At 34.9% G+C, this 12,975-nt stretch overlaps 1 protein-coding gene across 2 annotated transcripts; it reads right to left on the reverse strand.

The window, feature by feature from the left end:
- Window positions 1–1,659: 1,659 nt before the first annotated feature.
- Window positions 1,660–4,656, reverse strand: LOC127865499 (uncharacterized). 2 transcript variants are annotated; one of them, XM_052405350.1, is made up of 4 exons: window positions 4,538–4,656; window positions 3,503–3,585; window positions 2,129–2,224; window positions 1,660–1,876 (listed from the first exon to the last, which is right to left on the reverse strand). In XM_052405350.1, exons 2-4 carry the CDS (start codon window positions 3,575–3,577, stop codon window positions 1,676–1,678), a joined length of 372 nt encoding a protein of 123 aa, XP_052261310.1. In that variant the 5' UTR covers window positions 3,578–3,585; window positions 4,538–4,656; the 3' UTR covers window positions 1,660–1,675. The 2 variants fall into 2 exon arrangements, with proteins under 2 accessions (XP_052261310.1, XP_052261311.1); XM_052405351.1 differs by lacking the exon at window positions 4,538–4,656 and having other exon boundaries at window positions 3,503–3,641.
- Window positions 4,657–12,975: the final 8,319 nt, after the last annotated feature.

Below are 12,975 nucleotides of genomic sequence, written 5' to 3' on the forward strand. Positions count from 1 at the left end.
CCACATCAATATCGTCTAGCAAATTGACAGAATTTCTGGTAATTTGTCCACTTTCCATCATCATGAGCAGCTTGCTGACTTTGGCAACCTGCATGGTTCCATCTGGTAATCTGTAGAATTATCTATGTACCCGAATGTCGTGACCAAGAAATTTAGCTAGAATGTCTATTTCATTTTCAGACAAGTTAAAAAGCTGAGTCATTGTGGCAATATGTTTCCTTAACTTTGTAGAACGAAGCCTTTTCGGATGTTCAGCTCCACAGTCAATTGCAATTGAACGTAATACATCTGCCCCACGAATATGCGATGATGCAGATTTTGTTGGGAAAAGATATTTACTATTTAAACAGTTTGTTAGAGAATTTCTGCTGCGTATGAGCAGGTCGATATTTTCTTTCACCTGTCTTGGAAACAGTACTGCAGCTATTTCGACCTCGTTTTGCAATAATCTCTGTACGGTAAAAATAACGGCACAGGTTTTTTTCCAGTTTTGTTAAACATCCATCTAATTCTCCATCGTCATTTGTCGATTTGTTTTTTTAATATTCTTCGACTGTCATTTTTGACACATCGCCTTATCGTTTCGATTAAACACAAGCAGATTTCAGACAATTTATGCCATGCTTGCCTTTTCTCGCAATTACTTGCTGATTCTTGTAAGGTATTTGCATGTGTTTCTGCTTCATGTCGTAAGTATTCAGACATTACTTTGACATCATTTGCCAATGGCAACAGTTCTTTCTGACTGTTCTGCTTAGCCTCATGAAGTGTTCTTAAGGCATTGGAAGACACGTCATCCGTCCAATTAATTTGAAATAGTTTGGAAAGCTCCTCAGCCCTTGTTTGCAGATCCTGGTTGTTTGTTTCGATTCCTTTCGAAATTAGAATTTTTAGACATTTCTGAAGCGTTTTGCCAATCTTTAAGGCTAATGATGGTGTAGCATAAGTATTGGTGTTTCCGTCGAAGCCTGCAACGTTTTTGCAAGATTGTGTAATAAATTTGAAAGCATCTGGATACATGAAATTCTCCAAAGACTTTTCAACATTGCCTGAACAAGATCGCATGTCTTTCAGCAATCTACCAACTTCTCTTAACTTCTGTCTAATATAATTGTGTTGCTCTTCATCATGGCCCCTTTTTGTACAGAGTTTTTCACCGAATGCAAGGATTGTATTATCACTTTTGACTTTGCGACTTATTTCGTCGTTTCTCATGGACTCGATTACTCGTCTTAAAATAGTGCTTCCTTCTTTTGATTTTGGTAATAGCAGGCTGCTCTCTAAAGCGAGTCGTTTTCTTGATCCCGCCGCATTTGTAAACTTACATTTTTGAGTGTGCCTCCACAGGATTTTCTTCGGGTAATACCAATAACAGTAAGGACAAGGTCCATACTCGTCTGCAGCTACGCGTTGATTGTGACGTTGTCTGTATGACACAATCAGCTGTCCTTGGCCATCTCGCAATACTTAAACATTATGGAGATGGTTCCCAACGTTCCTTATTTTATCATACATTTTTTTATTTTCTGCTGAATTTTCCGTATTTAATAGATCTTTCACATCTTGCCCATCTTTATGCTGCGAAAGCAAATGTTTTTTTTAGTTTTGTTTGAGCCTTTTCGCAAAACATGCAATACAATCTCTTATCGTAATGTCTGTATTCACTGTTATTTGTTTAAGCGATGGTGATGTTGGTTTTGTGTGCCTCTGCGGATGATTCGTCACGTTCACGAGATTGCAAGGATTCAACAGGAGGTAGTGTTGACGCTGTCTTCTTTTGAAATCTTTGAATGTTTGGTATGAGTTCGACAACTATCGACTCATCTGACGATGCATCGCCTTCTTCCGGAATATAGTCTTTGTCATTGTCACTATCCTGTAAAATAAAGTTGTTTTCCTGTGTGTGAGATCATATAAAAATATGAAAATATCACAACATCATAATTTGTTGTTGGTGAACTACATCCATAAAAATGTGTAAGTGTAACATAACACTTACCAGAATGCATGTCTTAATTACAGTTCGATACTAGAGCTTGAAAAAAATCGGAACTATATATAATCTTAGATAAAATGTTTAAATGTGTGTACTGTATTGCAATCACAAAATCGTTATAAGTTTACGTACATCGATATCCGATGATTCACTGTTCAACATATTTTCTGCTGCATCTTGTGAATTGTACTCGTGTGCAGTGTCGCTATGTTCTTTAGTTTCGGTACTCTGCAACACAATTCAATAAGACAATAATAGAGTAAGATTCATACATCCACGTTCCTTAGTATCAGTTGAAATTGCAATTCTTTAGTAGCAGCATTTTCAATTGATATCATCACTCATGTGGCTTTTTATTATGATGTAGAAAATCTAAGTGACATGAGAATTTTGTGTAAATGTTTGCAACCGATGGTATAATGCAAGTTTAATTCACCTTCGTCCAAAATAGTTTACTTTTGCTTATCTTACATCACATGTTTTATTTTTTGCCGTTCACTGTCATTGGGGAAGATTTGAAACAGATTGATAACTTGTTTTGTCGACATAATAACAAACTGAAAAATACCCATAAAACATTTTTAAAGGTTGCATTTAAATGATCAATTTCAACAAAACGGTTTCAAATTTAACATATCTTTGATTATTTATCTTGAACGTATCAAGCTTGTTTAAAGATTGGCTGAATACACCGACGTAGTAAGTCTTAACATATACCAGGTTGTTCCAAACATGTTATCAAAGTTCAAAAAAGTATACAAGGAATATTTTTTTACAGATACTAATAAGACAAAATGTATGCACGGTTAAATGAAAGGTATTGTACTTCTCTGGACAAATGTGTTGGAAGAAAAAAGAACTGGTGAACGGACTGTGGTTCACGGTAAATCCTGTATGTATTGTGCGGTGGTTGGTGTAAAATGAACTATCCTTTCTTACCCATGTCAGAATGTATCGTATAGCAAAATATCGAGTAGATGCTATTGTTTTTTTGTCGTTAAGATAAAATATCAACCAATGACCATATGTAACACGCAAGTTAAATTTCTTAATGTCTCAGAGTTTCATACACAGTAATTGGCAGCGTATAAGTCTTACACTGAAAATAAAAATTAATGATATTACACTTCTTGGATAAGCGTGATAACGTTTTTGTGATTATGATGAAGTCGATGTTTATAAACTACAGTGGTTAATACACATGCGCACCAGTTTCATTGACAGGTGTAAATTCTAAATTATAGTGTATATGAAGATTTTGAAAGACAAGTAGTTCAAAGTCACTACAACTGGTAAACAATATTTTATTCTTTTAAAATTCGCATAACATGTTAATATAATGATCATCGACGTACGTGTTATGTTAAGCCCAAATACCAATTAGCATCACCCGGAATAAATATTGGCACAATATAATTTAAGGCAAAATTACGCCTATTTCACTGAAGACTAAACCAAACCAGAAAATACGCCTTAGTAGCTTCGACATAGTGAAATATTACAAACCGTCTCATCGACTTCTTCCGTGTGTACGGATGTTGTTTGTCCTGGTTCCTGGCTGTCCGTAGATCTAGTAGTCATTGTGTTGCCTATTCACAACAACAATAAAAAATGGTATAACACATAATCTAGTCAGAGTTAAAAAGTTCGTTATTCATAAAAACATTTAGTACAACACATTGACATTAATTCCTTGTACACAAATTACATTAATTTCATGATATACATAATATGTATTTCACTAAGGAGCCATAATTCTTACAAAATGCTGTTTACAGTAGTCTGCTCTTGTTTATAGATTGGGGTCATGTTGGTAAAGAAGTATGCAAAATATAAAAGCAATATGTCAAGGAGCATAGAACATATTTGAGGTGGTACGTAAACTTTAACAAAGATTTATCAATAATATGCATATTTTAAGTGGAAAAACGGGGCCATAATTCTTACAAAATGCTTGTTACAGTTGTCTGCTCTTGTTTATAGATTGGGGTCATGTTGGTAAAGAAGTATGCAAAATATAAAAGCAATATGTCAAGGGACATAGAAAATATTTGAGGTGGTACGTAAACTTTCACAAAGATTTATCAATAATATGCATATTTTAAGTGGAAAAAAGTGACCATAATTCTTACAAGATTGTTACAGTTGTCTGCTCTTGTTTATAGATTGGGGTCATGTTGGTAAAGAAGTATGCAAAATATAAAAGCAATATGTCAAGGGACATAGACAATATTTGAGGTGGTACGCAAACTTTAACATTCCAACGCTCACGCTAACGCTCATGCTAACGCCGACGCCGGGGTGAGTAGGATAGCTCCACTATATATATATAGTCGAGCTAAAAACTGCCTAGAGCTCTACTTTGTTTAACGTATATTTATAAAATATATTCTTGAAATATGTACCGTAAAACAAGCTTTGTAATCAAATGATATTTATATAAATCGATCTTAAAATTCGTCTTTCAGTATTACTTTAACGTTTACATAAAAGCGCTTTTTAATAGTAATTAAAAATTATAAACATAATTAAAAAACTTACCTTAGTTTAATGCGTTTGTTCGCTCGAAACTCCATTTTTCCAACTGACTTTCACTAAATGATATAAATACCGAGTGTATGATTTTTAAACAGCGCAACCGGGGAACTGTTATAAGCCTGGATACACTCGATTGTAATATGGTCAAGATTTGTGTATATTTTGTGCATGCCACAAACCCGCTAATCGGGGAAGGCGTTGGATTTCTAATATAAATTGACAGTTTGGTATTTCATTCACGTAGATTAGAGATTTTCGCCTAAAACCAACCGGGGAATTCCCCGGTTGGTAGGTGTTCCCCGGTTTGTTGGTGTGTATTCATACGATTTTCCCCGGTTGGTAGGTTTTACAAACTCACACACACACACACACACACACACACACACACACACACACACACACACACACACACACACACACACACACACACACACACACACACACACACACATCTGAACAAACAAATCGTATAGACTTCTTTTATTAGTAATTATCTTATCACTACCCAAATGCATATTGTTATGTATCAGTGTTACTGTTCCTGTAACTGAGCTAAGTGTACAGTTGTATAATCCAATCTTATTGAAAAAAATGATCACTTAAAAACTAGCAAATAGAAACAAGAATTCCTCTTCTTATAATTGTTTTGGATTTTATTACTCCAAAATTTAGTATTCTTCACATAAAAAGTGTAAGTACATTATACAAAATGTTAATCAATTAGAAAATTCCTGTTCAATTTAATCCATTACTTTCAGCAAAAAAAAAATAACGGACTATGTACACATAATAGTTTAACGCAAATCATTAAAGAGCCAAAACATTACACGTAACAATCGACATCTGTGATATACTATTTTTGTTAGTAACAAAGAATCAATTTAAATATCAGGAGCGGGTGATTCATTCCTTGACCAAAACATCCGCTATCACTGCCAAGTTGTTGCCATAGTAAAATACAACCAGCCAGTTTGCAAAAGTGATTACCGACACGTATGCCGATACTAATTAGGTGGCTATGAAAAATTACGAACACTTCTTTCACATGTAAAGTGGAACCAATTAATCCATGATGATATAAATCTCTATACACAAAATGTTACCAACGTTATATGCGATGTTGCACAAAGGTCAATACCGAATAAAAAGGTCTGCATTAGGACTGTAGACGCCCCGTGGAAATATAAATTCATTAAATTCAAAATTCGTTGGGTGGAAAACATTAGAAACTCGGCGCCGAAAACATAAAATTGTTATCATGTATAAAATGGCAACAAATCTTACGCCGGTTTATCTAAAATGTATTGTACCAGAGACACTCGGAGCTAATAACACATATCCATTACGAAATGGAGACAACATCAGAAATGTTACGACCCGCACAACGACACACTCTAATTCATGTGTCCAGAAAGTCCAGAAATGGAACAAATGCCCTCTAGATACTAGAAATTCCCATTTCCTTACGTCTTTAAAGCATGTTTTCAATATGTATGTTACAAAACCGAATGTATTATATTATAATTGTGAAAGGCACCAACAAGTGCTTCACTCAAGACTTAGAACTAAGTGTAGTTCCCTTAATCAACATCAATTTAATAGCAATATGGCACTTTACCTTTATGCACTTGTGGTGCAATTTCATCAGTTTTTCATTATGTTCCTGTCCCTGTCCCCTGTTCCTGTCCCTGCTTGTCCCCTGTCCCTTGTCCCTGTCCCCTGTCCCCGAACTGACCACAATCTGTCCCTTTCTGTCGCTATTCTTTCCCTGGCCCTTACCTGTCCCTAACTGTCCCTCTCTGTCCCTTTTCTGTCCCGATTTTGTCCCTGTGCCTTGTCTGTCCCATTATGTCTAATAATCTCAAAGATTTACACACCAAATATTAGTTTTTTTCAGTAGAATTTGCTCCTTATACCTCTCCAACCATCCAAACCTTATTATTTGGTGATGTAAGTCTTGACTTGGAGACAACACGCCTATCTCCGATACAGTTAATGTGTACTTTAAATGCAGAAAACAGTTTGATAAATAGCTGTATGTCAAGGCAAACAACTTAATTGTATTGTTTTTTTAACAGTTTCGCTTTGTATTTTCTTTTGTCCGATGATTGGTCACATCTATCTCATCAACCTTGATGAACCTTCTTTTCTTTCTGGATAACGTACATTTACGTAAATTGTTTAACTATTTTTGATATATTGTATTGTTAAAAGACATGCATGCTACCTAAAGAAATGCTTCACAATAGCTCTTCGTATTAAAAAGAATCCTATACGATCTTGATGTTTGGTTAAAACATATTTATTTCGGGATGCATATACATGAATAATATACACAGTAATACGTGGATTGACCTGGAAGCTAAACTAAGCTTATTGTAAGTCGTTCCACGAGCATGAAGAAAAACGATGCATTAGGCGAGAAGCATTTCAATTGATAAAGATGTAAGTGTCGAGTGGCTGAGGTGGAACATACTTGCAGGAAGAGATATAGAAGGAATGGAATAGATAGAGAGATGGGAACGGACTAAGAGTAGAAGAGGTTGGAGCAAGAGTAAAAAGGGAGTTGGGGAGCACATGAAGATTATGAGAGAATTTGTACCAAAGGCGTCGGCGTCTTATCGAAGCGTTTAGATTTGTCAATAAACGTATGTACTGTTGCAAAAATATTGCAGTTGGCCTCCAATAAAAGAAGAGGATTTCCAAAAAGCAATACCTTGATTGAGGGTATGCAGAAGTGTGATACAGAATTTAAGAGGCGCACTCGAATGGTCGAGTACAATTGACAGTGCAAAAAATAATGGCTAGCTGTTTCTTTTTCGCCACAGGAGCAAAGAGGTGATTGTATTATGTTTTTACTAAATAGATCTCGTGAAAGCACACTGTAGTTTGTGCGTAGTCGCGTATGCATTATCTGGGATATACGTTTGCCATAGTAATAGTATTTTGCAATTTTGACCACTGCTGATGGAAGACCTTTTTTAACTGAGTTGATGGATGTTGCGTTCGAGATTTCGGTTGGAAGGCTATTGTATGCACAAGTAGTGGATGGGATAAAAGAGTTGTAGTAGAGCGCAGTTCTAGCTCTTGGGGTGTAAAGTGTGTTAGAATTCCTTAGATGGTTTCCAATGAGGAACGGTCTCAATTAAATTTTAACTTTTTCATGATGTTTATTCTTGTGTAGGCCTTATTAACAATGTACTCAATATAGGTGCCCCGTTTAAGGTCTTTAGTTAAGTAGAGTCCTAGGTGTTTATGTTTTGTGACTTCGCTAATTGCGACGTTATTCATATATACATGGGGATGATGAATTTAGCTTGTCTTGCGACTTATAATCATTGACTCCATTTTCTTAGGATTGAAACAGACAAGCCATGTTTAAGCCCATTTGTTAATTCGTTCGAGATCGGAGTTAAGTGTAGCTGCAGCGTGTACTGGATTGTCGACTACAACATAAAGGCTTGTGTCGTCGGCAAATAACCTGATGTTGGCTTTAATATCTAGAACAATATCATTAATAAAGATTAAAAAAAGAAGAGGCCCTAAAATGGAGTCCTGGAGTACTCCAGTGTTGATATGAGACCAATTTAATTCTGCGTTTGGGAGAACAACTTTTTGTTTGCGGTTTGTAAGGTAAGATTTGTACCAAGATAGAAGACTGCCTCAAATGCCTCTTTTGTTAAGCTTGAACAACAATCCCTTATGCCTTACACGGTCGAATGCTTTGCTAATATCGCAGAATATAGCTCTGACCTCTTTTCCAGAGTCGATAGCCTCGCTAAAGAAGTTATATAGAAACGTTAGCTGGTTTATTGTTTGAGTCACCAGGAACAAATCCAGATTGTTACGAGGAAAGGATATGAAGGGTGTTTAGGAAGTTAAATGTATGTTTGAATACAAGTTTTTCAAATACTTTTCCAAGTGTGCTTAGTAGGGAGATAGGACGATAGTTGGCTGTGTTAGATGATGCTCCTGATTTGAATATTGAAGTGACAAAAGCTTCTTTCCATGGTTCTGGGAATACAGAGGTGCGTAAAGAAGTATTGAAAATATCGCTTAGGGGAATAGAGAGTTCAGTTGAAAGTTCTCTCAGGATGCGATTGTTGACTGAATTTGGGCCAGCAGCTTTGTTAAAGGGCAGGCTCCGTAGCACTAATTCGACTTTAGTTGGAGTAACAACGAGAGAACTCAGAGATTCGTTGTGCTGATAAGTGTAGTGGCTTAGGTTAAGTGCTTCTTTGATCTTTGGTTCTGATCCTTTTTGGGAACAATGTGAATCAGTTGTTACTGTATATGCTATGAACATGTATACCATGTTTGATGAAGTAAAATATGTTTAAAGTAACATTTCTATTAAAAATCAACAAAAAATTCGTACAATATTTCGTAAAATAAACTTAACCAATTTAAGATCAGTATTCCCTATGGCATTTTCCGAAATTTCAACGCCAGTTGTGGTCTGGTAAAATAGATGTTTGTAGATACAAAATGCTCGTTGTTTTTCCATTTTAATTCCCCGCAACGATATCTATTCATACGACACATGAACACTAGCGTGGTGTTCGTGTGTCGTATGAATAAATATATTCGCGGGGAATTAATTGTGTCCACAAATAAATAAAAACGAGCATTTTGTATCTACAATAATCTATGTAATCATACCACATCTAGTGTTGAAATTGTGGCTATTTCTATAAGGAGCACTGATTATTTAGGTGTTTTACGAAATACTTTACGAAATTTTCGTTGATTTTGAGCGTTGTAGAAACTTTAAACTAATAGAGAACGTTTATATTACTTCATATTTCATATTAAATTTATGTGCCATGTGCAATGTATTCGAATGAAGAACACTGCTTGTAAATCACGTTGTTGACAAATACTTGCAACTTCATACAATATTAGTTACACCGTTAGTAACTGACGGTGTATGGAATATACACCCTCGAGTGTATATCCAATACATCGTCAGTAACTTACAGTGTAACAATGATATCTCAACCGACTACTATACTACTCGGTGGGTATGGAAATTACTCTGAGTGTGAATAAAATACTCCATGGGCACGTGACCGCTCTTTGCCAGTCGGAGAAGGTCATTTTGTAGAATTGAATATTGCAATGTTTAACTTTTAAATCATGGTAGTATTAAATATACATAAATACATATTTAATAGCACTTCAATCAGAACATTTAAACGTTTCCTAATGTCACTTTTATGCATCCATGGAATTCGTGAATATTTGTAATTTTAACAAATTAATAACTAAGACATTTTTCCTTGAAATTTAAATCAAAGTTATTAACGATTCGATGAATACTCATCTAACATGATCTCAGTCGACCGTAAATTTTATTAGAGTTGACGTATTTATTCATATTAAATACATTCGAAGTAAATAGTGTGGCACTAGAAGTGCGATTAACGTTACGCATGTACCTTTCCCTATAAAACGTTCCTTTTTCTGACTATGTAAGTCAATTGCTTGTTTCCAAATCAAACCTTGCCTTTTTAAAAGAACAGCATTGCGGGGAAAAGAATGAGAGCATTTTATCGATGAGACGGACTTAGTCGACAATCAACATGCTTATATTCCAGGACCGTACGAAAGACAGAAAAGACGATGATTAGGGTTTACAATAGGGAAATCCTTCGAGATTTGGAAATGGAGATACCATTAGCATCGTGCGTGCTGTTATTTATAACGAGCTGCAGACTATATTGAAATATACATACATCACGCATTGTTTTTCTTTGCGAATATTTCGTAGGGAAGTTATTGCGTATCACATTTGCAAATAATGGTATCGATTCACTATCGACTGGACAGTTTTAAATTTCACAACTTTTTGCAAGCATCAACAGTTTGGACAGGCGCTTATATCGGCTTCCAAGACGACGTTCTTAGATAAACCAGTAGAAACATATCGTTTGAAAGCCAATACGTGGCGTTCAGATCAGTAAGAAAGACGAAAGACAATAAAGAACATTATGTATTGATATTTTGGCAAAGTGGTGCCGTGGTTTCATGAAGCAGCCGACTGTGTAGTTTTGAAGTTAAGGCAAGTTGTTTTGAGCGGTGTTTAACTGTAACTACTCTGTAGAGAAGCAACGGATAAAAACTGTGTCGTGGAATTTGTTTCAAACTGTTTGTTGAAAAAGTAGTAAGTACTCACTTATTTGGACAATTAATGTTCATTAACTTGGTTCAACAAAATGCGGGTTTAATATATTTCAAATGATTGTGATGGGGCACGTGTTACGGCTTTGTTTATGAAATAAATATAACATATCATACGGATATTAACGTACTAAATGTACTCCTTATTAAGACGTGTATTCGATTGTTTTAACAATAATTATTAAATATGTAGCTTCTATTTTTTCTCTATATAAAAATACCCGTATATAATTTATTCTAAAATAAATTATAATTACATAGAATAATACTAGTTTACACACGGGCTCTTCATTTTATATCATTAAAATTGCTATGGTAATATTATAATGCTTGATATCAAAACATGCACATGGCAGTCTTAAACCATTTAAGAATACTTTATATATGCCCCTTTAGTTTCCTATATTTGTAAAAAAATTTGTTCGTGCACGCTTTATACAAGTTTTATAAGACCACACACGATTAGTATAGGTAGACAGTATTAAGTGGATTGTGATCTTTTCTAGTCCTGAAAACAAAAATCATGTTGATTATATTTTAAAATCATTCATGTTTACAATTCTGTGTCGGATAAACCATTGCGGGCTGTCAAGTAACATTGATATTTTAGTTATTATTGAAATAGGTAACATACTTGCCGAAAGTGAAAAATTGAAGTTGACAAATACTTGAAGGTATTTAAAACATTAATCCGTTGAATGATTGCAATCTCGTTTAAAGTATGAACGTACCTTCGTGCAACGATGCTATTAGTTATATTTCTTCATCGTACATAAATTGCTTAATGCGATAAAAGGATTGTAACCTGGCGAATAACACAAGCCATTTTCTGAAGGGTCACAATGTCTTGTTTGAAACATTAAATATGGAATTATTATTCGAGCTCTATTCAGCAGATACTATGAATATGGTAAAACGTGTTACTGGAAAACCAATTACACGTTGAACCATGCTGTGTTATGTACATTCTAAATATATATACACTTGTTTATGCACTTAAATGCTCCACATTTACTGAATTCGCAATTGTTCAAGTAAACCTCTTGAATGAAATGCAAACAATGTCATGTTAAGTTATGTAAGTTTCAGTCCCTTATGTACCTTTTATACCAGTATGTTCATGTAAATTATGATCACATTAATTTATTGAACCTCGGTGTGATCGATGTTCACCAAATACCAACGACTAAATCCTAGCATGGTCTGTGATTCTTTTTAAAATTATTCCCTAATCAGGAATAGCAAATACAATCACATTTCCATCTGTGACCACCGCATGCTGTAAACATCGCATCATTCACACATTACATAAACAAGCGATATAGATGGAATGTTTGAACATGATGTAGATGGTGTTATTCGCGTACTTAAGGATTAAGAAAATACCAAGGCATATAAAACATGCATGGATAAAGTAAAGTATGTGTTATGTGTAGTATATAATTTCTTAGCAGCGACTCTGATTTTCAGCGATCTTTTCTTTTATACGACGCGTCCCTTTAACTGTATGAGAACAGTTGTATTGCTAGCCTATATAGGCAGATATGTTTTGAAAAATATAAATGTGCTTTTTAGGTGTATTATTTCTTCATGAATAGGATACGTATACAACATGTTCTTAGATTATTGTATAGAACGTGACTATTCTTGTTCAGGGTTTAATTTGGAACAGACGACGTTCGTATGCATCTTAAATGCATCTTAAATGCATCTTAAATGTGTGTGCATGCACTACAAAAAGTACGCGTCACATTTATAATAGGTTGCGAACTTGTATTTTTATTTTTATTTTCAGTGCGCAGCTTACCTTCGACTTTGAAATTGGAGATACAGTCGAGCAAGTGTATGCACACGACACGATGAAAACTGTTGTTAAATAAACATATGCTAACTTCATCTCAAAAACGTTTAACAACGGCGACTGCAACTAAAAATACTAATGTGAATGACTGACATGAATACATTATACGGTTGAGTTGTTGCTAATAAGATATTTATCTTTCTTTAAAGTTATCAAACATTAGCATCGGGCTGAATTAAATGACAGTAACTGTGATATAACCATATAATGTTGGACTATTTTGTATTCACTACTACAGCGAGTGGTTTGAAAACACCCTAAATCTACGATGACATTTACGGTTTTTCCATCGTTAATGTTTTGGTTGTTACAGACGGTATTGCAACAACTGGTGCCTGCTTTTGGAAATATTTGTAATTCAAATACCGATTGTCAATGGGAAATAACTTCTGGTTTT

This window comes from Dreissena polymorpha, chromosome 2 (genome assembly GCF_020536995.1).
Source record: "Dreissena polymorpha isolate Duluth1 chromosome 2, UMN_Dpol_1.0, whole genome shotgun sequence".
NCBI lineage: Eukaryota > Metazoa > Mollusca > Bivalvia > Myida > Dreissenidae > Dreissena > Dreissena polymorpha.

What these genes read in the sequence shown, in the direction of transcription:
- LOC127865499 (XM_052405350.1), bottom strand. Translation starts at nt 3,577, where the DNA reads ATGACTACTAGATCTACGGACAGCCAGGAACCAGGACAAACAACATCC. An exon ending in CGGAAGAAGTCGATGAGACG is followed by an intron (nt 2,225 to 3,502) that starts GTTTGTAATATT and finishes ATTGTGTTGCAG; the next exon opens with AGTACCGAAACTAAAGAACA. An exon ending in GTGAATCATCGGATATCGAT is followed by an intron (nt 1,877 to 2,128) that starts GTACGTAAACTT and finishes TTTATTTTACAG; the next exon opens with GATAGTGACAATGACAAAGA.